This window comes from Centruroides vittatus, unplaced genomic scaffold (genome assembly GCF_030686945.1).
Source record: "Centruroides vittatus isolate TY-2023 unplaced genomic scaffold, ASM3068694v2 contig_350, whole genome shotgun sequence".
Classification (NCBI taxonomy): Eukaryota; Metazoa; Arthropoda; class Arachnida; order Scorpiones; family Buthidae; genus Centruroides; species Centruroides vittatus.
In genome coordinates this window covers 1,493,653-1,521,470 of record NW_027122173.1, presented here as the reverse complement: position 1 = coordinate 1,521,470, position 27,818 = coordinate 1,493,653, and the positions used below count along the sequence as shown (strand labels likewise).

General features: G+C 27.0%; 1 protein-coding gene across 1 annotated transcript in view; it reads left to right on the top strand.

Annotated features, from left to right (window-relative positions):
* Nucleotides 1–23,373, top strand: part of Polr1B (RNA polymerase I subunit Rpl135) — a 49,692-nt gene extending 26,319 nt beyond the window's left edge. The window contains exons 14-26 of the mRNA XM_067269469.1: nucleotides 2,278–2,520; nucleotides 6,470–6,543; nucleotides 9,619–9,825; nucleotides 9,911–10,108; nucleotides 11,221–11,328; nucleotides 11,406–11,582; nucleotides 14,437–14,699; nucleotides 17,621–17,762; nucleotides 19,842–19,998; nucleotides 20,081–20,206; nucleotides 22,414–22,541; nucleotides 22,686–22,850; nucleotides 22,930–23,373. Of these exons, the coding sequence (XP_067125570.1) occupies nucleotides 2,278–2,520; nucleotides 6,470–6,543; nucleotides 9,619–9,825; nucleotides 9,911–10,108; nucleotides 11,221–11,328; nucleotides 11,406–11,582; nucleotides 14,437–14,699; nucleotides 17,621–17,762; nucleotides 19,842–19,998; nucleotides 20,081–20,206; nucleotides 22,414–22,541; nucleotides 22,686–22,850; nucleotides 22,930–23,151 (2,210 nt within the window). The 3' untranslated portion in view covers nucleotides 23,152–23,373. The remainder of the gene's footprint in view (nucleotides 1–2,277; nucleotides 2,521–6,469; nucleotides 6,544–9,618; nucleotides 9,826–9,910; nucleotides 10,109–11,220; nucleotides 11,329–11,405; nucleotides 11,583–14,436; nucleotides 14,700–17,620; nucleotides 17,763–19,841; nucleotides 19,999–20,080; nucleotides 20,207–22,413; nucleotides 22,542–22,685; nucleotides 22,851–22,929) is intronic.
* Nucleotides 23,374–27,818: the final 4,445 nt, after the last annotated feature.

Here is a 27,818-nt window from a genome sequence, read left to right as displayed (position 1 = left end):
AGTTTATATTAGAAATCAGTTTTAATAATTTGTTAATAATAACCAGCTAGAATAAAGCATGTTATTTGTGTTAAAAGTACAAGTTTCAATTACACAAAACATTTCAAAATCAAGCCATGGATTAAACAGCGACAGTTGGCAAGGTTTCTAGTTTCAATACCTGATGCCTATACTGGCTGGTATCAATACTTTTGTTGTATTGGGATGTCCCTAGACTCAGGTGTATAGTGAGATACCCATGTCTCACCTCCTGTCACTATATGATCCAATAATTGATCCCTTTCATAAGTTAGCAATCAAGAAATGCCTGAGACGTGTCCATTCTCATCTGTTTGTATTCCAGTGTGAATATTCTTGGCATCCATCTTGCACAAATCTTGTATTGAAGATGTTCAGTAAAAATTTCATAAACAACAGAACGAGAAGCATTAGAGAAAGCTGCACGAATCTTGTCAATTGTTAATCTCCTCCTGTTCTGTTGAATGTTTGCATCAACAGCAGTTTTGAAAACAGCTGTTGATGCAAACATTCTTTAGTGAAGACAGATGGACATCTAGATCTTGCTTCATCATGTATGTTTGTTCTCTCTTTATTGAGAAACTGACATCCTTTCTGCACATTTGCTTCATTCATTATACCTTCTCCATATACTTCAATCAACTGTCAATGAATTTCAGTTGGGTGAATGTTTTTTGTTTAAAAAAAGAACCACCAATTGCAATTTGTAACTGGTGGTATTGATGATCAATATCTTTAATGAAATGCTACTAATAAATTATGTTCAAAGAGCTTGGAGCTGACTGACAGGATTACAAACATGTTAAAACACATTCCCCACCAAGTGGAAATCCAAATTGTTGACTTACATTATTAGTTTTTGCAAACAATTCTTAAATTTGCCATTGTAAAGCCTGAAATGTATTTTAGATTGGTAATAGTGTGCATATATATAGGTGTATATGATTAATTAATAAACTTCTCGTCAAGTGAGTCGGTGTGATAAGCCCTAAAAGTTTAATTGTGTATTAACACAAAAAATTGTAGTAATAATAAGGACCTGAAGCTATAGTAGTATAAATGATTTTTACTGTAAAAATGATCTATGTATTTAATAGAAGACAGAGAATTGAGTTTTTAATTACATTCTTTTTAATTAGAAATTATTCCTCTTAAATTATTGTAATTATTAATTTGCCAGAAATGTTTAAAACTAAAGTATATATCTATTTTTCTAATCATTTTGATGAAAATAATTAATTTAAAGTTTTATTAATATATGGATATTGGATACAATATACAGCATTACTTACTATAAATTACCTCATTACTTATTACATTATTATTTACTATAAATTAATATGGTTTATCTTATTATTCAATAAGATTATAATTGCAACTATTGTACTATTAATTTAGCCATTTTAGCTATAATTTTACATGAATCAAAAAGAATTTTTAATAATATAAAGATATCAAAAAATGAATAAGTTGTAATTTTTGGAGTATAAGCTGCAAGGGGTAAAAATAAGTTGTTGAAAACTGATCAACAGATAAGCATCATCATTGTATTATTCACACCAACTTTTAGTTGCTGATAAATAGTCAATGTTAAAAGCACAAATGTTTATTAACAACAATAGTTACAGTTATCATTTAAAGTTTGTTAGCATTGGGCTAAATTAATTAACTTTGTAAATTTTGATAATTTCCAATATCAATAACACTGAATGCCAATAATGATATTAGCTAGTATTCATTTTTTTGACTTTGATAGTGGAGAATATTGCATTAATAGTTGATTAATTGATAATATCAAACATCACTAGTTCAGTTGATGCTGCCATCTGCAGAGTGATTCATAAATGATGTAAAATTTTCCTTGCATAAGTCACATTTTTTGTATAAGCTACAATCTCCCTTTTCCAATGTAAAAACAACAGATAAGCTGCAGATTATACTCCAAAAATTATGGCACTCGGACTTACAAATTTAATTTTTAGGTCTGAAAACTTTTTAAAAAGTATAGATTTTAAATAATAAAAAATATTTTTTAAATTAATGCTTTTATGAAGTTTCTGACAAGATTTTATTATATGTGATCTCTAATATAACAATATAGTATAGATTTTACATGCTTAATATAATTGCTATTTTTAAAAAAAATTTTAAAATGATTCTACAGATCTTTTTCTCTTACAAGAAAACTCAATTTAAAACAATTTCATTTTAAAATGTAACATTCTGTATGATTTAACTGTAGTTTATATTAATTTACAGCTATTATGAATAACTGTGTGAGCACTTCTATGGATTTGTCCAGACCTATGGAATATCTTTTGGCAACTGGTAATGTGAATGCTCGTTCCTTGTTGGGACTGCCACAAATAACTGGCCTTTCAGTTGTTGCAGAAAAATTAAATTATTGGCGTTACTTATCTCACTTCCGATCAATTCATAGAGGTGCAATATTCACTGAAATGAGAACTACTACTGTAAGAAAATTATTACCAGAAAGTTGGGGTAAGCTTGTTTATTAATAATGAAATTTTTCAAAAATAAGAATAATAAAATAAAATATTTTATCATGATAATATATTTGACTTAAATTAAACAGTAATAATTATTTTGTAAAAATATTGCTAAAAGAATTAAAATATAGTATATAGTTTTAATTTTGTATGTTCAAATTCATATAAAAAGAAAATAAATAATTTTTACATGATAACAGAAATCATAATTTTTCCTTAACTGCTTGGCCATCTGGCCACTGCTACTGCACATTTTACAGCTTAGTCAATATTTGTGAAATGAGCTGTAAATTTAAAAAAATAAAAGTTTATGATCATTGATATGGATGAAAATAATTATGAATGATTAATAAATTTCAATATTAATTTCAAATATTCTTGTCATTCTTCTTATGATTATGTCAACAAAATTTTATTTTGTCTATTATTTTTTGTTTATGCTATTAATGATACAATAGTCTGAATTTTTTCATAAACATATTATGGACCTCTCTTAACAATATCAAACATATCTTACCTCTTACAATGCCTTGATTAAATAATGTTTTATTCATTTTTATAACCACTTAAAAGGGGGATTTTTAGACGAATAAAATGAAATGTTATGTCCTTTGAATCTGACATTCACCTGAATACAAGAATTTTTTGAGTCTTTTTGACATCAGTCACAGTGTGATTGTTACCATGATTGATGATGGAGAGGGTCAAAAAGTTGGTGTAAACTGTCGCAGATTGTATCTTTACTGAAGAGGGATTCACGAAAAATTTGATTCTAAATGCATTTAAATAAAATATCTGGGAATAAAATCGTCTTTTGGGTAATTTTTGAACTCGGGTGAATATCAGATTCGAAGGACATAATATTTTATTTTATTCATCTAGAAAATTCCTTTTTAAGTGGTTATAAAAGTGAATGATTATATCTGGCTAATTTTAGCTTTGTACTAATAATGTTTTATCACAAATTAATCAAGATATAATAAATATTTTAACTTTTAAATAAATTAGTTATTTAAACAGATTTATTTGAAAATTATATGAATTTTTTTTTACATTCAAGATGAAATAAAATGTTTTATATTAAAATTAATTTATTTTGTAATTATTTTTTATGCTGATGAATTTATCAAAAATTCCTTAAACTCAAATAATTAAATTTGATTTGAATTGTATTTGTGATAAATAATTTATTGTTTGAAAAAGAAGCAAAAATGCATGATAATATTTGAAAAAATTTATTGATTAGTCACTTTAATATTGAATGTTTTTTTTTTATCTGTTGTCAAATATCAGATGAGATTTTATTTAAGTTGCCCACCCGTGACTGAGTGGTAAAACACTGGACACTAGTCACGATTGTATTTGTACCTAACAGGCTGACCAATAGGAATTTTCCAGGTTTTCTTCAAGTATCTAAATATTGCCCAGTTTTGTACAGAAAGTCGTCCTGAGAAGCATCTGCTTTGGCACATTGCCCATTTGCATTGTATTTCATCAAACAAATTTTATTTAATCTGCAGTTTTAGATATATATATATAAAATTATTATTAAATCTTTTTTGACATTTTAAATTATAGAGTTACAATGAGTATAGGTGTCCAGCTGAAACTACTAAGATTATATAGTTAACACCTTTTAATTTCCCGCAAAATCATTTTATTTAAACTAATACTTTCAGTCTAGTTAATAGATCTGCTTTGGGTTACAGTTCAAAATTATAAGATGGTCATTAACATATGTTTGAAAACGGAACAAGGTTCAAAAATTTCACATTTAAATAACATTCTATGTGGAATATGCCAGAGAAAGGAATAAATTCAAACACAAATTCTAAATGGAAAACTTACAGCTTAAATTACATTTAAATAAATATGTATGTATGTATATATATTTATATAAGTAAATGATCATGACAAATTTATAAATATACAAAAAGTAAATAATAAAGAATTATAATGGTTGACAAGTCAGAATAAGGAGAATTTTGCAAAAAATGTAAAACTGAAATTTTGATGTATGGAACTATTTCACCAGCATTTTATAAATGGATAATGTATTTTAATTATTGTGGAAAGATCAAAAATTTTTCACTGATTCATGTTGATAACAATAATGTTGAAAATTTATATACTAAAACTAAGACAATAATTTTTATAATTTTTGGATTTAATACATTAAATTAATCTTTTTTTTTTTTTTTATCTATACTGTCATGGTTGTGTAGTGTTTCATTCTAATTACTATTATACATTAAATGTTTTTCCTTATTTTTAATAGTTGTTATTTCTTGTTGTTGTTACTACTTTCCTGGCTCCATCATATATAACAAAGGGAAAGTATTGCAAGAGGTCAAAAAAGGGCCCTTCAAGATTTTTACTTTTTTGGGTTCAGGGAACCTTGAAACATTGAAAAATGCAAATAATTTGGGGTGTTTTTTCTGTTTGTATGGATGTTTTTGTATGTCAGGAGCACTATTTTGTTCACCTTCTTTGAAGCTTAATAATTCTTGTGCTTTTTGTTGAAAATTTCTGAAATTTTGCAGGGAGATTTGTATTAGGGATTGATACTATTAAATTTTGGTAGTTAAAGGTTGATGGGGTGATGAGAATAGAGGGGGAGGTTATGTGTTGTATCTCAAGTGGGTCAGACTTAATGAAGGTTTTACTCATTATTAACATTTACAATTTTTTTTATAAAACTCATCTCTACCCTTAAAATTAAGCATTTGCCATTTTATAATAATTAATAATATAAAATGATTTTTTAATAAAATATCATAACAGATGGCATCACATGCAATTTCAAATTTTTTTTGCTGGGAAAGTTATGCCATTCATTTCTGAATATTTTAATAGGTTTTTTCTTATTTTTAATTATCCATTAATAATTCTTAAGGGGTTAATGGCTAATTATTCAAATTTAAATTATTTTATGTATATTTTTTATCAATTTAATTAAATATTTTCCATGTGTATTCAATTAATACATATTATACAATTAATTTATTTATTTATATTTCTTGTGATTATACTTGAATTACTGTTGTTGTTATTGTTGAACTTATAAATCTGTTGGAAACCAGTTTCATAAAAAAGTTATTACAAATTATTATTACTTTGCAAAATTTGAATGTCTTATGCAATGTTTACATGAGCATTTATGTCAGTGTGACTTATTGATAAGCATAATAGGACAAAATTATATTCTGTTAATTCTTAATTCTAAGTTACAATTATACAATTGTTCTTCAAGCCAAAGTTCCGTGCATTACGCAATTAACATTCATTCAAAAAAGAAACATTACATGAAAAAATAATTTTATTTTAATAGAAAGTAAGCTAATTTCCATTTGAATTAGCTTTTAGCCATATTTTAAAATTAGCTTCTAGAAGAAATTCTTCATAGAATATTATTTATTTTTTTTATTTAAGTTAGTACATGGTTTCTATTCACAGGGAACAAAATAGAAATACATCATCAAAATAAGATTATGTATAAAATTCAAATTACAATTACAATATATAGTATACAACAATTAAATAAAAGCAATGACCAAACTGTCATGACCTAGTGCCACAATAGTAAAGATATGTATAGTTTTAAATACATTTACAGAAACTGAAAATATAAAAACAACAAAAATAATAAAATTTGCACCTACCTGATAAAAAATACAAAAATTAAGTGTTGTTCAAAAAAGATAAGCAACAGGTCATCACAGCTGGTCAACACCGGATTAAATCCCCATTAATTGAATTGAATTATTTTCACATTTTTAAGTTTCTCCATATAAATTTATACATAGAATATACTGTTTACAAAAAATTTTATTTTTATTGTATTTATTTACAAATTTAAATTAATTTTTGACTTTTTTTAATGTTTAGTTGATTATGAAAAGAATAATCTATGAATATTTTTAAAATTTTATAAATTTTAGGGTTTTTATGTCCAGTCAATACACCCGATGGTGCTCCTTGTGGTCTCTTGAATCATTTAACTGCATTCTGTGAGGTAAAAAATAAAATTATATAAAAATAAGTGATATTTTATTTTTGATATCTTTGTTTCGATATAAACTTTTAATCTAAATATAGAATCTTCCAAAATGAGTGCTCTCATTTTAAATTACTGTAATTATGTTAATTATTATATGAGAAGTGTACAATGTACACCAATCAATAGAATAACTGTTTAAGTTTCATCTCCCATCTGCATTCAAATGTCTTTTTGTCTACTATCTCTAGAAAGTGCTATAAACAAAAATGGTGACTCTGTAACAGAGAAGGCATTTTGTGTTTTGCAGTCTGCACTCTGAATCAGTCACCATTGTGCAACATGAGTTTTGCAGATAATTTCAAACTGATTTGCCATTTTTGCTGCACAATGATGACTGATTCAGAATTAGTGGACTGCAGAACACAAAACACGTTTTCCATTGCAGTGTTCCAGATCTCTTATCATATTAGCAGCTGTTCCAAGTTCTTTTATTCTATTCTTTAATATTTTGAGTGTCCCCAGAATATTTGTTAATTTTGGAGCTAGCTATATATCCTTATGATTTTCATAATTTTGTAAAATTTAAAATTATTTTAGAATTGATTTTGAAGTTAAAGATGAAATAATAATTAGATCATAAACTTCATTTTCATTATAAAATCACTATATAAATAAGAAAGCATTTAAATGTTATCTAGATGCTTTGATAATTATAGAGGTATGAACTAGATTTTGAAAAATATTAATTATGCATTAAGTAAACTTTTGATTTTTATAATATTTTGTTTTATTATAGATAAGTTGCAAATAGTCAATAATTGGTTGGTTATTGATTTATTTAAAAGTTTTTTCATTTATTTTATATTATACTGGTATTTATCTACACTATATACTGTCAAGGATGTCTCAATACCACAAAAGTATTGGTATTGGTATCATGACTAGTTTTAAAGTATCAATACTGGTATTGGTATCAGTGTCAGTCTTAAAGTATCACTGCCGGACAGTATCGGCATTGGGAATTAAAACTGGAAATCTTGCCAGCTATTGCTATTCATCTGACATGTCACCTTCAAGTTGTCGAGAAGCTACTGTACTCATTATAATGAAGGATGAGTTGGCTCAGTGCAACAATTAATATTTTGTTGCTTAGCCAGAACTCAATTCCCTGGAGTATCTGGTTCAGGAGTCAGTGCTTCAGTTTACACTCATATGATGTCTTACGTACAGTACACAAAAGAAGCCCCATATCTACAGCCATGCTAATGGACTCTGTGGGTACTACTATACATGAGATAGGGGTGGATAAGAAATCATTTGGTAAAGTGGTAAAATGGTGTCTTTACATTGAAAGTTCTTTATTATGTTCAAATTTTACCAATCTCAGTGCAAACAAGTAGACAGCTGGATGGTTGAGTGGTCAAGATGGCAGCCTACCACTCTGGGAGACTTAAGATTGAATCTGGACAGGTAAAAAAATCTCAAGGAATTTTTTAGGTGTGGTCTGACCAGATAAGTCTGCCCATATCTCACCACATAGCTTTGCTAGTGTGGGCCTGGTTGAACTCATAATGGGCTTGCTAAAAAGACACTCTTTTAGTTCCCTTAGGGTTGAAAGAGTTTTTAAAAAAAAAAAGAAGTCCAAACAAGTATATACAAATTGAAGCTCATTTTAAACATCACTGATGGTCCAAGTTGATTAACAAACGAAAGTACTGTATAATGTTTGACTAAATATTTATTTATAAATACTAATCAGAACCAAATTTTATTTTAATTTTTTATTGTACTAATTATTTTTATTAAGCATATGTATTATAATAGGACATATAATAATGCTTATATAATGTAGCCATCACCAGCAGTTAAATGTTAACACTGTTGAAAATTCTTGTGGATATGTTAGATATATGTCTGATTATAAGCACTAGAGCCATCAGTAGTATTTCACTAGTGATTAATTGTCAAAGTCTTTGAATATCACTTGATAGATGTGTCAGTTGTATGTATGACTATACAAATACTGTAAACATCAGAAGTATTCCACAATAGTTAAAATATACTGTAGTCTTCAGATGTATCCCACTAATAGGTGAATGTGAACTCACTCGAATATTACTTGAGAATGCATTTGTTACACAAGTGATTGTGAGCAATCACGTTTTTACTTTGTAATAACCTGAATTGTATTTATCTTTATTTTTTAAAAGTATTGTATTATTTTTAGATGTAATACTGAAGAAGAATCACTAAAATGGTGGGATTTGAAATGCATTTATATTAGAGAGAGAAGAATAATAAATGTGTCAAATGCTAGCATAGTTACTTGGTTTGTTGCAGTTCTAGACAATTGAAATTTGGAATAGAAGATCTGTACTAAAATTACCTGATTTATGAATTAAGAAAGAAGCAACAGAATAAGCATATTTAGATTCAGAAAATAAAATTTGATGTAATACATTCATTGATTTTTGGCCATTAATATTTTTTTAATATAAGTTTAAATTAACCAAAAATATTGTAAAATTCCATTTTAATTTCTGATTTGACTGCAAAATCCAGTTTCAGATTGACCTTACTTGTTTATGATAAATGTAATGATACCAGGTGTGATATACAGGGAAAAGTATTGATACCAGTATTGGTATTGGACCAAAAGTATTGAGTAAAAAAGTACTCTGTATCAAAGAAAAGTATTGATATGGTATCAGAATCGACAGTATTGGATACTGCACTGGAACTTACTGATAATGCACTCATACCAGGTACTAGCATTAGTACTTATCCACATTTGTTTTTTACACTGGTTATTGTCTGATTACTAACAGATAATGTTAAGGAAATTGGGAAATATATAAAATTTCTGCATGTTATTTCTATTTAACTCCTCTGTTGTAAATAGAAATGTTATGTTATATTTAGAAAGTGATTTGATCTTTTTATATATATATTTTTGTATATTTAAATTATTTCAGATTTTAACTATTCAATGAAATTAATAAGACATAAACAATATTGTAATTTAGAAAATGTTTTAATTAAAAGAAATGCTGATGATGCTGATAAAATGCATAATTTTTTATTTAACAGATTGTGAATGTACAGCCACCAGTGGGACATTTGCCAAAACTTTTAACTTGTTTAGGCATGATTCCTTATGATGGAATTATTCCTACTACAGCTAAATTTTATTATATTGTATTTCTTGATGGGAAAGTGATTGGATGGGTATCAGCTGAAAAAGCGTCAGATTTAGTAAATAAGTTACGTTATTTGAAAACTCTTCAAAAAGAAAAGGTTTGAATTACTATTTAATTTATATCTTTTAACACATTTTATGTTTTTTAGCTTATTATGAATGAATATATGTTTTCTTGTATAGGTATCAAATGTTTTGGAAATAGGTTTTGTTCCAAAAACAGCTAAATTATCACAGTATCCTGGCATATTTCTTTTTTCTACACCTTCACGTTTTGTAAGACCTGTCCATAATTTAAGTGTCAACAGTACTGAAATGGTTGGTACATTTGAACAAGTTTATCTTGATATTTGCGTTATACCAGATGAAGCCATTGCCGGTGTAAGTATTATATTACTTAGTTTATTTTATTATTTCTGTTTTTGTAAAGTTTAATGTGTAATATATTCAAAAAGTTTGCAGAAAAGATTTTTATTGACTCTACATACATTTAGACATTACCCTCCAAGTATTCACCTTCTGCAGCAGCACACTTCATCTATCAGTCAAGTCATACAGTTTTTGAAAATATCCTGGAACTCTTCATTCACAACCATATGAAGTACAATTTTTACAGCAGTTTGTACAGATTGCTGCTGTAATCATCACTTCATTTGTGTTAGTGAATTTTCAGCCCTTTGTATGTATTTTCATGTCGGGAAAGAGGTGGAAATCACGTGAGGGCACGATCCAGTGAGTATGGGGGACATAGGACTGTGATGGAATACTTACTCAGATCTCTCTTTAAAAGGAGAGATTAATAAGCCACTGCACGTTAAACTTATTCTGAAATATCACTTTCACCACGTCATGAAATGTATGCATAGACACACTACAAACTGATTTTGATGTTAATACCTCATGCACTATCACTCAGCACATAGTTGTCAAGTATTTAAAAGAAAAAAAATCTGTCATTCTCACTCCATCTAAACACATTACGGACATTTTCTGCAAACTTTTTGAATGTATATCATATATATCAAAAGTATTTTGTAGATAACAGTATCAATGTGAACTTAATTTGAAATGTCTTTTGATCATAATAGTAGTATATTAAATAGGTATCCACTAAGGTTCCTCTTTCTATAACTGTTTTCTAATAACTCCAGTTCTGGTTCCAGTGACAAATTAAAAAGTTTGGTGCACTGTTTTACCAATACATACATTTATTATTCCATTTGTTGTTACAAAATGTATTTCAGCTGAAATAGCCCTTTTCAGTTGTAACAAATAAAACAAATATGACTTACATAAAGCTTCCATAGAAACATAATAATTTCAAACGTGTATTGTTTTCTCATCATTACACCAGTTCAAAACAGCTACAGAAAGAGGAACCTTAGCAGATATCTATGGTATTGTGATAAAAATAATATTTATTTAGTTTCTCATAGAAAAGACTATAATTCTTTTATTATTTTAAATGTGTTTTTGTTTTACATTTAATTTAGATTACTACACATCAAGAAATTAGAGAAATTAGCATATTGAGTATCTTAGCCAATATGATACCATTTTCAGACTTCAATCAAAGTCCACGTAATATGTATCAGTGTCAGGTATTTTAAGACTCAATTATTATAAAAAGTGTAATTAATTCTGACTAATGTTAATACACAATTATCATTTCCATTAGATGGGTAAGCAAACCATGGGAACTCCATGTTATGCTTACAAATATAGATCTGATAATAAACTGTATAGGATTCAGACGCCACATACACCATTGGTTCGACCTACCATGTATGATTATTATCATATGGATAATTATCCCACTGGAACAAATGCAATAGTTGCAGTCATTTCATATACTGTAAGTATAAATTATTTTAATTTACAATAGGAGTTTAGTTGTATATATAACTAAAAGTTCTCTTTTTTGAAAATTCTAATTTAATCACATTCATATATTTTTATTTTGTCTGATTATACAATATGCAAACATTTTTTAAAAGTAATTTTTATTGCATGTAAATGAGATCAACAATTAAAAACTCAGAAACTGGAAAATAAGTCAATAAAAGAAGACAACCTTAAAGTTTAATAAATTCCAGCAAAACATTTAATGACTTAACAAATGTTTTCAGCATAATTCATAGGCCAAATTCAGGTAAAAAATCACGAACATTGACAATCAGATCTTGACATTTGTCAAGTCGTTAATTGCTTTGCTACAATTTATTTCAGTTTGTCTTCTGCTGAGATCAACAAATTATTTACTCAATATATTTATAGTTAATTATAATTATCATTAGATTCACTTTAGAAAATAATTTAGAATAGTGAGAAGTAAAAATTGAATTTCTGGTGTTTTTAATTCCCAAATTTATACTTTAGTTTTTGATCCTAATTAGTCGGCTTTTAGTAGAGAAACAAATCTTATCAACACTAAAATGCTTATTTCAGGTATCCAAATGTTTAGTTTAAAAAGAAGAAACACTTTCATCCTACTTTAGAACAGCTTTCCAAATGAATATAATGAATATAAAAATTATTATTTTTTAACAATATTTGAATATTTTATAGATTTTGATGAATCAAACATTTGTATTCTAGTCTGTCGATCTTAAAACTATCCCCATTCATGCACAGTATAAAAATATAGTTCCCAATTACTTAAACATAAAAATTAATATGACATCAAGATACTTTTGAAAAATTTAGAATCCATTTCTTATACCAAGTTACTACTTTATTTTATCAATCCATCATCTAATCATATCCCAATTTTTTGTTTTGAGTGCTCCAGGTTTATTGAATCTTGTGCATTAATCTTGTGCAATTAATGACATTCAGATGTTTTCTTAATATGTAGATGAAACATTGTTCAGCAATTCTGATGGTATTAATGTCATATTAACTTCTGAGAATCACCAGATGATTCCAACTCATATTGGCCTCTTTTTCTAGGGCTCATTGCATTAATACTGCACTATTAGTGGGATATTGGCTAATTGAATTGAAATACTCCTTGACCCAGAGATTCATAGACCCGTAAGTGGATCCTACATACGAAAATTCATTGTTCCCTTTGCTTAATACAATCATATAAATTCCTGGTTTTTGTAACATCCTGCGCCAATTCGTTTTCTGTTCTAACCATCTGTAAGGCAGAAGGTAACCTAATTCCAATTTGGATGTTATATTGTTTTGTTATTGGTGCTATCATACCTGCTATGGTTTTTACTTTCCTAAGCTCTGTTTTAAATTTAGATTGTTTCTTATGTTTATCTGTTGGCTTAGACAGGCTTTAACTAATCTTAATATAACATTCCACATTCCATGTACTGTATATGGGTACAGAAAACAAGAAATCAGGTTAATAACCTAATCTTTTGTTTTCTGTGCTAAGGGTAGGTTGAGTGAGTGAGTGACTGCTATTTGTAAATAGGACAAAAGATTCTGCTAATGTATTAGATATTAAATCATAGGAGTACCAGTGAATATATGAATTAATGCTGTCTGGCTTTCTGTATACTTGGTACAGTATTGCTTATTTGCCTCAAAGACAAAAACTTTTGTGGCAATGAATGTCACTTATGTTCAATTCAGTTAAATTATTTTCTGTTCTAACCAAGAAAGCCCTGTAAAAAAAGTGGTCAAAAATGTTTTTGCTCATTTAAATATATTCTGCTGGATATAAAATGGTGTGTTTTCTTTATTTTTTTAATTCATATCCAGTTTTTTGTGTGTACTAATTTAAATAAAAATATACATAAAATAAATTTAAATTACAGTACAGAGTCGTTATCCGAATCAATTTGGGACTGGGGTTGTTCGGATAACTGATTTTTCAGATAACCGATTATGTACGAAAAAATATATTAACCTGTTTGATGTTGAAATTTTTTTCCATTGCTTGTCGCTTTGTGTTGAATTTTCGTCGATTTTAAGCCTAATGAAAATTTTTATAATAATAATCGAGGCTATTGTATCGTTAAAAATTATTTCTTTATTTTGTACAAACAAAAGAAATATATTGAAAAATATAAAAATTATACTTTAGAAGTAAATCTAGTATCAAAAACATTTGATTCAGCATGACACAGTCCGACTGGAAAGCGTTCGGATAACTGACAATTTGGATAACCGGTGTTTTGATAAACGACTCTCTACTGTACTTTATTACTGTAAAAAACTTTTTAAAAACTTTTACATTTTTTTTATGATCCTTAAACAGACATTAAAAATTCCAATTATTCAGCTTAAGATAGTTTCAAAAGAAAAGACTTCTTTGGGAAACAATAAATAGTAATTACATTCTTTTGATTTAGATTTATGCTACATAACTTAGCAGTTTATAGAATTTTTTTCATTTTACTGATCCTTGGGCTTAAAAAGATTGAGAAATACTGTATTATGTAATATGTTATTTGTGGGATAGCCAAGCAGTTAAAGGTGCTCTGTGGAATCCAGGGTCAAGTCCCAGAAAATTTTTGGGAGTGATTATGTCCCAGGTATATTTGGCCACCCCATTGTGGGATTGGCTGAATCCCTGATAGACTATAAAAAAAGCCTTTTTAGTGTCTACAGGATAGAAGTAAATGTATATGTTATCAATGATAATATTTGTGTAGTTGCTATGTTGAATGTTAGGTATTTATTAATGTATTTTCTAAATTGTTAACTTGTTTATATATTTTTCTTACATTAATATTTTATTACAGGGCTATGACATGGAAGATGCCATAGTTTTGAATAAATCATCATTAGAAAGAGGTTTTAAATATGGTGGTATTTATAAATCTGTTTTTGTCGATTTGAGAGATTTGGCTGGAGATAGAAGTAACCAGACTTTGTATATGTTTGGAAAAAAATATTTTGGTACTGAACTTGAACGTAAATTGGACATTGAACTCAAAACTAAAATCGATGAAGATGGATTGCCTTTTATTGGAACAAGACTTGATTATGAAAGTCCGATGTGCAGGTAAAAATTAATTTTTTTATTTTGAAAAGATGATAAATATGACCATGAATTTAAAAAATTGCTTTGATATACTTTGCAGCTCCACTATAAAAAAAATGTAGTATTAATGAATATATTTTTTAAACTAGATTATATTAATATTCTTTATAGGGGAAACAAAAGGGATAAATAGGAACAAAAATAATATAGGGAAAATATAATATGCAATATATATTCGTTTTTTGCAGTTAAATTCAAAGGTTCATACTTGATTTAAACAATCAAGTATAACTTGATTGTTTAAATCATAACCAATTGTGTGTAATATATATTATATTTAAAAAAATAATAAAGGGACAATGTTAACAAAAATTGGGGATAAAAGAAAGTTCAATTTGAATAAAGCAAATATTCTTATATTAGGAATCTGAAAGTATGTTTCATTTACTTTTTTTATATATAACTATATATCATATATGGAGATAATAAGAAGTTTTGATAATATAGCATAGCTTGATTTGATGTATTTACAAGGTTTTGTTTTTTGTAATTGCTAGATTCTTTCATCTCTCATTGTTTATATTATCTATATTTATTTCTGTTTAGTTCTTAACAGTGGAAAAACTTTTTCCACTGTTTTATATAATTATTGATTCTTTGTTTTTCTTATTAAAGGATAGTAAATTAAATGTACTACTATGTTTAATGCTGATAGACAGTGAATATCTCATTCTTAAGTGATTATTTTTGGTGTGGTGAGCATAGTCTTTATTTTTAAGGATTTGATACATTTATACTGGAACTAGTAAATACCTAGTAAATAATAAAGTACATGCTTTTTCTATAATTCAGCGCACATTTTTTTTTTTTTTAAATCAGAACTAGTGTTTTTAGCCCAACTTATAGGTCATCAGATTTTATCACAAAGAAATAGAATTATAAAAATTCAAATGCCTAAATGTACTAAAATTATTTTTAAAAAAACTGCGAGGATGACCTTTAAATTAGGCTAAAAACACTAATTCTGATTTTTAAAAAATGTGTTGGATTATGGTCTTTTTTTACTTACTTATAAGAATTAATGACTAAGGGTTTTATATATATCTGGCCATCATTTTTTATATAAGTACCAAAGTTTTTGTCATTATTTTTTCAGTAAAGTTGTGATTCACATCTTGCTTTGCACTTTCTATTTTTTTTAGATGATTTCCATTGAGTTGTTGTCAGAACTCTTCTATTTCTTTGAATTCAGTATCTTAATATGTATTAATAGTTACAATATTCACAAATACCAAAGAGGATTAATATGATCAAATAACAAGTGATTGCATATCTTAAAATAATTTGTAAATACTTAAAATTTAAGCTAAAGAGAAATAAAAAGTCTTACTTAATCATTGATCTAGCTATTGATACTACAGGGTGTCTGAAAAGTTATTGTGCAATGAAAAATTTGTAAATGATATTAAAATTATACATACTACATTGCATATGAGACTTGTAAATTGTATGATTTGCATTTCCACTTTGTGTTAGAAAACTGAAAGTTGTATGTCTACAGGACATACAACTTACAATTCCAGTATGCAATGCCATACATATAACTTCAATGTCATTACAAGTTTCTCACTGCACAGTAACTTTTTGGACACCCGGTGTATAACTAATGATGACAATCATTTGGGATTTTATAGGATATAGATTTATCATAAAGAATTGATCATTATATTATATTATCCATCACTTGAGTATGCACTTTTAATTATCTTTCATCTTGGTCAATTGAAGTGAGAACTAGCAGATAAAGTAGTTTTCAAGTTTTATGATTTTTGATTGACTGAGAAAATAAATACAGTAGAGAGTCGTTATCCGAATCAATTTGGGACTGGGGTTGTTCGGATAACTGATTTTTCAGATAACCGATTATGTACGAAAAAATATATTAACCTGTCCGATGTTGAAATTTTTCTCCGTTGCGTATCGCTTCGTGTTGAATTTTCGTCGATTTTAAGCATAAAGAAAATTTTTATAATAATAATCAAGGCTATTGTATCGTTAAAAATTATTTCTTTATTTTGTACAAACAAAATAAATATATTGAAAAATATAAAAAATTATACTTTAGAAGTAAATCTAGTATCAAAAAAGTTTGATTCAGCACGACACAGTCCGACTGGAAAGCGTTCGGATAATCGACGATTCAGATAACTGGTGTTCGGATAAACGACTCTCTACTGTATAAGCTCACTCTGACGTTTACTAAATCATAAAATTTCCATCATAACAACTTTATTTGCCATTGACTAAAAATTAACAGTAAATTTAAAAAATAAATAAATTATTTGCTAGTCATTTTATAACATTTGAAATTTTTTAATTTTATTAACTCAGTTACAGTAGAGCATTGATTATCTGAATCAGTTGGGGACTGGGGTTGTTCGGAAAATCAATTTTTCGGATAACTGATTATGTACAAAAAATATATTAACCTATCCCATGTTGAAATTCATTCAAATCCTGGCACGTCCTTAAGTACCCTCTCATGGTCGCACCAGTGCTGCCAGCTAAAACACACACACCAACAAAAATAATATTGGAGTAGTCCAAGACATAGACAAAGATTACAGCACCACAGCACTAGTGAAAATTTAAATTTGCCAACTGGAAAGCTTTCGGTTAATTGACGTTTCGGTTGATCGACATTTGGATAATCAATGCTCTACTGTAATTTCCAAAATTTTATTCAGCAAGGATTTTTGTGCACGAAATTCCAATTTTAATTACTTGTGATATTTAAATAATTAAAATTTACATTTATATTTTTTGTAAGTGTAATATTATTTGACTCAATTTACAATGATATAAATATAAAACTAGTTAATTTAAAAATAATAACCTGAAAATACTTTCAATTAAAATCACTTTTATCATTTATTTTGTAGCTATATTGATCTCTCGAGTAATGAAGTACGTGTAATAAAATATAAGTCTACTGAATCTGCTTATGTATTTGATGTGAAAATTATAGGCAGTGAAAATGGAGTTGATATTTTACAAAAGATTTGTATTACTCTATGGATTCCAGTGAGTATTTAAATTAAAAATTTAATAATGATGTTTTTTAAAATTTAGTAATTATGAGATATACGAAATTTAATAAAAGCTTCTCACTTTCATTCTTTGACATTAGTACAATTTATTAGATAAACTATTATGTTTTCTCTTGTATGCTTGTATTTTTTGCTTAATTTTCTTCTTTCTTGCTGTTATAGACTTTAATTTAAATTAGATTAAAAATAAAATCTGTAACATTCAACATTCTAAACATTCATCACTTATTGAATACTTAAGTTTTATAAATAAATTATGATATTAATAAATAAAAAATAAATAACAATCACTATTATATTGAATTTTGATTTTCCAATTATTCTACTCTGATATATCTCATTATCAATTATCATAGCTGTATTTATATTGTATTTTCCATGTTTCAGTTCTATTTTTATTATTGTCTTAATACAGTGAATCCTTTACAGCTACAAGCTTTAATATCTTTGATAGAACGAATTTTCTCTCTGTCCATTTCAGGTGTTTGACAGATTTGACTAAAGTTCAAGGAAACTGTGCTCAAAATGAACTTTGCACTATGAACTTTAATATAAAAATACAGACATCTACCTGCTTAACATTTTCCTGATAGGATGATTTTTGACTTTTAATACCCAAGCTTCATAGAACATATTTCTCAATACAATGTATTTTGGCTGCTGTTTATATAAGAAAAATGTATATTTATATCTAAAAAATTCTTTACATCTTTAATGAAACAATATACAGGAAAAGTCTCAAGTTTTTAACCAGTTATCATGTGTAGACACTTTTAAAAGTGCATTGAGTGTCAAAAAATGGATATCTCTAATATAGCTGGTGATGGAGGAAACATTAGTGTCATATCATACAAATATCTTCAATACCAGAAAGCCTAAATATGCTTTTGTGATGCTATAGTAAATTCCCCAATTTACAGACGTGTCAGAGATGTTGTTTCAAATGTTCACTTATTTTTATTGTAAATTTTTATCTACATTTTTTAAAACAAATTTTGCATTGCTATGTATTATTTGCCATGCAATTTCTTTTATAAATGAAGTGTTTGTAGTATGGCATGCAAATTGTACATATTATTGCTGTTGCATACAAAGCAACTTTCTGTTAACAACTATATTAACTATTTGGTGATCAGAAATCAATATATTAGGAGGTAAAATACAAAATACTTAATACAATAATTTATAATATATATATATATATATATATATATATTATAGATGCTGTATTGTGTTTTTTGTTACGTTTTCAAGAGTTAATCAGAAGTTTTGGGTTGGCATAACACATTATAGTTTTTTTCTTTCTACATAAAGTAATGGAAAATAGGCTCCTGCTAAGCTTTTCTTGCAGAATGCCTGATTTTCTTGAATTGATTAATGATGTTAAGTAGGGATGTCTGCACTGTTATAATTTATCAAAACCTCATCTATTTTGAAGGTGTTATATGAAATAAAATTGCAATAAAACATAAATCTTAAATAATTACACCTACAGGTACAAATGAGATTGTCTTCTGTCTATCATATATATTTCTCAGATTTTTGTTTACATTTAATGAAGACTTAATATCTTCAGAAAATTTCACTTTACAAAAATATGGCAAAGGCAGCAAGACAGAAATAAGAAAAAGTTATGCAAAGAATGAATATGGGAGATTGCTTTATTATTTCAAAAGTGATAGATAACTTGAAGGAGGGACAAAACAATCTTTAGAAAGGAAATATGAACTGAGATGTAATTTTTCTTTATAATTTTATTTTAATGAATTTGATATAAAATATAACATATCAAAATAACATTTTACATTTTATAAATAAGTATGTTAATTAAATATTTTAATATTCTAGAAATCCCCCTTTTAAACATCAGATGATGATCCATGAATTAATAATTTAATTAATGGAAACAGTAATCATTTGTAATTTATTTTCAAAAATAAATATTAAATATAGTTTTTATAGTTATTGGTTTTAATAATAATAATAAATAAATATTAAATTGATAAATTTATAATTAATATGAATATAATTAACTCTCCATTTTTTTTTTTAGAGACCTCCTATTATAGGAGATAAATTTGCTAGTAGGCATGGTCAGAAAGGTGTTTGTAGTCAAAAATGGCCAATTGAAAACATGCCATTTACAGAAAGTGGTATGGTTCCAGATATTATTTTTAATCCACATGGATTTCCCTCTCGAATGACAATTGGTAATGAAAAATTAAATTAAATATTTTATGAAAAAATATAATTTATTATTATATAAATAATATTGAAAAACTTACAATTTAGGGATGATGATTGAAAGTATGGCTGGAAAATCTGCTTCTCTTCATGGAATTGTTCATGATGCAACAGCTTTTAAATTTTCTGAATCCTATCCTGCCTCTGAATATTTTGGAGAACTACTCCAAAAAGGTAATAAAATTTAATTTTCCAAGTATATTGATGTAATTGATGATATTAAAGTTTTGACTTTAGATATCAATACATTGTATCTTTAAATGTAAGGTCAACATTTGGCAAATGTAATTATATTATTATAAGATATTCACTTTGATTATGACATTCAATTAGATATTTTTTCAATGACATTTATTAATATTGTGATTGTAGTGAATATGAAAAGATGCAAACAGACTGCTAATTAAGGCAACTGAATGGAAAGATACATAATCTAAAAATGTTACTTCATTAATAAAACAGCAATCACCTGTTTTGATTTGATTAAACAAATTGAATATCAAAACAATAGAATTTAAAATTTAGAAAAAAATTATTTAACATATATACTTATAGTGGCCAATTGTGGCTCTTGAGCCACACAAAGCTCTTCTAGACCCTTACTGTAGCTTTCATACACTTAAATAATTTTTGTGTTTCTTAAATTATGTAATTTGATAAAATAAGGGCTTATCATACAGGAATGTATTATACAGAGATGAACAAATTAAGTTTTTCAAATTGTCATTATGCAGAATGCATTTTGGGTCCAGACCCCTCTTCTGCTGCAGACTATTTTATACGATGGTATTGGTTCTGAGCGAAATCAAAATGGAAAATACAATATTTTTAAATATTTGTTCATTCTTCATTATTTGTGAACAAATATTTTCTTCTTTTCTTCGCCAGGCACTGCAGATGCTCCTAGAGAAAAAACTACTGGGTCTAGAAAGCTCAAATTTTAAACTTAAGCCTTTCTCATTATTGGTGAGTTAATTGCAAAACTTCCAGGTCAATAGTTCAAAGTTTACAGAGGTTCCCCATAGAGCTATTTTACATTATATTGCTTAATTTCCTGCTTATAAGGATAAAATTGGATTGAAATTTTGAATTAATAATAATAACTTGATTATATAATTTAATTTGGTACTAAAAATATTTTAAAAAACTGTTTTTAAGATATAAAGAAATTATTAAAAAAATTTTTTCTTTTGAATAATTTCATCATCTTAAATATTCCTTTTCTCTTAATGCAGAAATGTTTTCTTTAATTTGAATTCTTGTTGATAATATCATATTCTTTCAATATGATATTATCAACAATGTATTGCAATGTTTTATATATTATTATTTTTTCATATCTTTTGGTAAATTTTACTTAAATATGGAACAAACAACTTTAGTAAAAAAATGAATGAGTTTTATTACTTTTTAAAATGTTTAGAACTATATAGAACTTTATCATTGCAATTTCAGAGTCACCAAAAAAAAAAGGAAGAAAGTGTCTGAATATCAATAGGAAACTTATAGGTGTATGATGAAGTGTAATAATTAAAATAATTCTTTCTTGATTTAAGTGTTATTTGAATGTCACCTATGAAGTCAGAATAGGCTGAGAGTTTTTTCTCATTTTATATATATTAAATTAAAGTAATATCTAACCCCATTGAATAGTTTTTTTAAACTTTTGTCAGAAGATGTTCTTACTTGACAGCAAGATGACTGATGTTGACTACCAGTTTTGTGATTTGGGATCAAATCTGGATGGGTGAAAACCCCAAGAATTTTACATGGGCCCAAAAATTTTTCATAGTGGTCTGTTGAGGACATGTCATATCCCACTATTCATCACATGGCCATTCTGTTTGTGAGCATGGGCCAAACCTTCAATGAATATGGGGGAATAAAGGCCCTCTTAGTAACCAGAGTGGAAAGAGTCAAAAAAAGAAAAAAAAAACAAAGTGATTTTTACTGCATTAGCATTTCTGTGTGTGTAAAAGAAATTAAATATTGTCAATTAATACTAATCATATTAAAATTTTACAAATTATAATAGACTTTTAATTTAATGGACTAATTGTGAGAAGGGGTTTTTCACTACAGCTGAAAGTCTGTTAAATTGATTGTGTGTTAAAATCCAAAGTCTGTTAAATTGAGGGGTATTTAGAGCACATTAGCTGTAAATAAGTTTATGGCTATGTTCGTGTAGCTTTGTAATTAATATAAAATTAGGGTCAGTTAAAATCTTTTATTATTAGTAACTTATTAACATTGGTTTATATTTGATTTTAATTTCCATAATCTTTAAAACCAGATTTTATGTACTATAGTAATTATATTAAAATTTATTATTATTTTTTATCCTGTGACATGCCCATTAATAAAAAGTTTTTTATTTTTAGCTGGCTATAATTATTTTGGTACTGAAAGAATGTACAGTGGAATTGATGGAAGGGAGTTGGAAGCTGACATTTTCTTTGGTGTTGTTTATTATCAAAGACTACGTCATATGGTTGCAGATAAATTTCAGGTTTTTAAAAATTCTTTACATATACTTTTTTCTTAATTTGGAATAATACATAGAATATTTTGGATTTTAGATATAACTTATAATTAATATCTATAATTATAATATAATTATAATTGGTACTTATCAATAATTTGTTTATAATAGGTGCGGACAACAGGTCCTATTGATATTTTGACACACCAGCCAGTTAAAGGAAGAAAACGAGCCGGTGGTATCAGATTCGGAGAAATGGAAAGAGATTCATTATTGGCACATGGAACATCATTTTTACTTCATGACAGACTTTTTAATTGTTCTGATAAGTCTATGGTAAGTTTATTTTATTATTAAACATCAAAATATTCTTAAAACAAAAAATAATAATATTTATTTCAATGTATTTTTGCAGGCATATGTTTGTAGACAATGCGGCAGTCTTCTTTCACCACTTTTTGAAAAGCCCGTAATAGATGAAAATTTACCATTTAGTAAAGAAAAAGTTCCGTCTTGGAAATGCATCACTTGCAATACCGACGATACAGTAGATATCATCTCTATTCCTTACGTTTTTCGATACCTTGTTACAGAATTAGCTGCAATTAATATCAAAGTAAAACTAGACATAAGATAGTAAATACTGTATGTATATTTAATTTATGCAAATTTTCAATAATATATGATAAAAGTTATCATATGTGTGGGTATTGCAATGTTTTATATATATATATTGCATCAATATATAATTTCTCAAATGTAGATTATTAATTGCCTAAGATGAGTTGGGTAATTGTATGAAAGAAATGGAAATTATTTTGTACATTTGTATAAAATAAAATACTTATTTTATGTTGTATTTTCTGATTGTATTATAATAATTTTATTATTGTTTAGTTAATTTATAATTAACAAGAGATTCCACAAGAATTCTGATTTTTTTTTTTTCTGCAGTCAATTTATGCAGTTTCTATAGTTTTTATTAAAATCATTCAAAGTATTACATTTTGTAAGTTATTTTTATCAGCAAAATGATTTTAATCTCAATTTATATTTTGTTTTGCCATTTTAATACTATTAAAAAGAAGAGCAAAAAAAGAAATGTTTAAATATTTACTAAATATTTTTTAGTTATTAATTTTAATTATTTAATATTTATTTTTAGTTTTCTTAACTAATATTAAATAAAATGTTTTGTTTATAATTTACATAAAATTTTAAAATTATCCAAGCCACTTTTTCTTATCATTTATAAAGTTTCTAAGCATTTTTCTTAAAGGGATATTTAATTTATTCTTTGATTAAAAAATATAATTTTTGAGTATGTATTTCAAATTAATTTGAAATTAAATTATTTTTGAAAAAGTTTAAATGTTTTCCAAAAATTGAATTTTTAACATATTTCAAGTTATTGTAATTAAAGTATCCTTATTCGATGCTGTCTGGAGAAAGAATTATTAGTGCAATTGCAACTATATTTGGTATGGTGACATTTCAGGACATATGAAAAACATTTCTATAAAAAGCTGATATATTAAAACTCACTAATTTGGCACTTTGAATTCATGTGATGGCTATGGGGACATTTGCCATCACCTTTGGAATAAGAACCACATTGTGAAGTATCCTTGCATCATTAAGATAACTATAGCATAAATGTCTTGTATACAAGCAAAATGTTTCAAGCTTGCAATGCCAAAAATTTCATAGTAATGAGTTTTGATACTAATTTTTTATGGAAGTATTTTCCACGTGGAATGTCACCATATTAGATTGGGTGTAATTGGGATTGCTAAATATCTCTGTAGACAGTATTGAATGGGGTACTTTAATTACAATCATGTGATATTTCTAGAAGAGGATGAAAAGATTTAAGAATTTTTCTAAACTTCATCAGGTGATTCTATTCCAGCTCCTAGATTTTTTGCCCTCTTCCAAAGATTATATTTTTAATTTAGGTAGACTCTATTTGAATTATAAGATGGTGTTCATACTCCTTAATATTTCATCTGTGTGAATATTTGTGTACTTAATACAAAAAATGTTAACTTGTTTTTCTCAAATATTTAATGACTGAAAATATTTTTTTCTTTTATTAAGTTTCTCTTTTCTTATACAGTATAAAGCATAAAAATGATTTTGTTTTACTGAAAGTAGTCTAAGTAAATGAATGCAATGCCATACAATACAATGTTACTTTCATTTGGTAAAATTTTGTGATATGCAGGGTACATTATCGTGACTGCAATAAACCCCATATCAAATTCTTTCAAAAATTTCATTGTATTTGTTAAAAGACAAATATAGTTTTTCTAAAATAAACTATAAAATATTAATAACATTTTTCTGTTTTTTACACTTATAAAATTTAATAAGCAGTCAGACATTTGTTGTTGATAAACAAATATGCAGACACAGAGAGGTTATAAGTGCTACAAAAATCAGATTAAGCTTTATCACTGATAGTTTGATTTTTGTTTTGTTTTAGAAAAACTAAAATAATATTTATAATGTTTGAGTTTAATATAATTTTGAGATTATAAATACGTACGTTAACATTGAAATAAGATTGTAAAAGTGTTTTTGCCAGTTGTATTTTTTGTTAGTAGAGTAGATTAGCTTGTTGCTTTCATAAGGATGATGATAAAAGATTGTTATGAAAACAGAGAAGTTTCTCTGAATAAAATCACAAAGTGGATAAATAAGTTTGTATTTTATTTGAATTTGTGTTAAAAATTGTTACACGGCTGCTCGATATTAATTTTTATAGTGTTTTCAGCCAAAATTACACTCGTATTATTTATGAGCATTAATTTACATTAGAATTTAAAAATTTATCTGGGTTGATTACTGGTAAAATTTAAACAAGATTAATGCAATGTTTGCAAAGTTTTCTCGTATTAAAATTTATTTAATATCTTCTAAGCTTTCAATGTTGCTTTTAGCCCTGAATTTAGTCACGCGCTCATTTATTTGTTGTATTGTTAATTTAGTCTGAAATTTCCCTGTAAAAATAATTTACGTAATAACTGCGTTGCTAAAAACAATTAGATACTTTTTAATGCATAATGCATTAACTTATAATTTATAGCATATTCATGTAATAATTACCGGTATTTTATATTAGATACATAGAGAATTCCTGGCTAATTCTCTTTTGCGGGTCGCTCTAGCATTAATGCGAAAATATTTGTACCAATCGGAAGTACGGATTTTTTGACGTAATAGAGAGGGAATTTCAAGATGGCAGCGAAGTTAGCACGTTCTAGCTACGATGTTGAATCACTTTTTTATGGAGATGAACGAGCTCCGTGTTTTGTTTGGTAAAAAGATACCTTTATTATAAGGACGTTCATTTAAAGGACATTGATTATCGAACGCTGTCAGTTTGCTTACAGTAAGTTTTTTAATTTTTAAAATTAAAAAGCCTTAAATACGTATTAAAATATATTATTTCATGTTTGTCACACGATATAATTCTTAAAGTTTAATAAAATTATTAGAGAATGTAGACTATTCGATATGCCATTTTTTTTAAACAAACATTTTGTGTATAAAATGCAAAAAAGTTAACGTCAATTCTTGTCGGCCGCCATTTTGTTTTAATGACGTTTGCCTTTACTTGCATGTAATTTCTCTGCTTATTTCTCGGAAGGCAGGTGAGAAACGAATTCGCTAAGCGAAATTAAATCGTTTCTCGCATTTTGTTTTCGCTAGCGAATGTTAAGCATTTTGGAAAAACCTTATAAAAGTTTCTTCTTGTGCTACATATGAATTTATATACCGCTAGTTTCTTTACAGAAATGTAAATTCCACGCGATATTTGTACATTTTTCAAAGTTTGAAATTTTATTTCAATATATACAATACTACATTCCTAATTATTGTTATCAATGCCGGTGGCCGATTAAGACCCTCCGGGATTTCCAGGCACAGAAGATTGGGAGGGGGGAGTTCTTCATATAATCTAACGACAATATAAACTAATAACATCGAATTGCAGCTATAGAACTTTATACATTATGGTTACAATTGAAACGATAAAATTGCTTTATTTTCTTGTATTTAGGGGACCCGAGGCCCCCTAGACGTACTGTACTTCATACCTCGTCACTACATGTCCTCATTCTAACTTGAGGTGCATTTTCCAGATTTGTCTCCATTCCTCTGTTTTGAGTTGTATCGAATTCTATATTATTTTTTTACTGTCGTTTCTATATTTATTCTCAATATAAAATGATATATTTTACCGTATATTGTACAATAAAATTATGATATATCAATATATAAAACAAGTATTGAATTTTATTTTATTTTTAAATTGCTAATTTGTACATTACAAATTGAAATTCACGTTTTATTTAAAGACTTTTAAATTTCTTTTATGTGGGATAATTTTAAATTTTAATGGAATACAAAATTAATAATTTACTTTAAGAAGAAGCTATTGTAAGGCCAAATGTAGACAAAGTTGGCTGAATATATTTTTAATTCAGGGTTTTCAAATGAATCCCCATTTTTAAATTTATTTTGAATAGATCATCACACTTATTTATCTTATGTAATTTTATAAAATTGTGGGGAAATATATTAATATAATAGAATCAGATAATGAATTTTTACTAAATTTAATATTAAATTTTAGGCAATTAATGAATATTGTGAGAATCAATATTATGTTTCTATATTCTTATACTTTCATTTTTCATTTAATTCTATTTGAATTTTACTTTATATTCAGAATTCAATTATATCAGAAATTCATAGTTTATTTGAAAAAGAATTGATACCACCACATCTAAACTAATCGGAACATTCGTTACTTAATTGGGACTATGAAAGGTCTTTATATTTGTACTTTTTCCCAGAGAAAGAATGGACATTAGTCTATACAGGCTACTCGAAGGAAAATAGTTTCGTGTTCAATACGAAGTGGAACATAATATACACAGTACGTGTGAAAAGTTTCCAGACTAATTTTTTCCTGGAAAGACAAGTTGCACCAAGTTATATGAACTTGATGCAACTAGTCTTTTATCTAACTCGTACAAGTTTCGTCAGTATTGGATTAGTAGTTGACGAGTGTTTGAACCGTGTACAAAAGGAAATGAATTATTGTCGTAATTTTGTTAAAACAGCAGACAAACATCCAGGATTTTTAAAAATGATTATACACGGTGTACAGCAGAAAGCAATAAGACAATTGTCTAGTATGAGCCCAGGCAAACCAAAATCATCGAAAGTGTGTCAATAAAAATCAAGGACTAAGAAGGCTCGTCGCATTTTTCAATTCTCGAGGCCTGA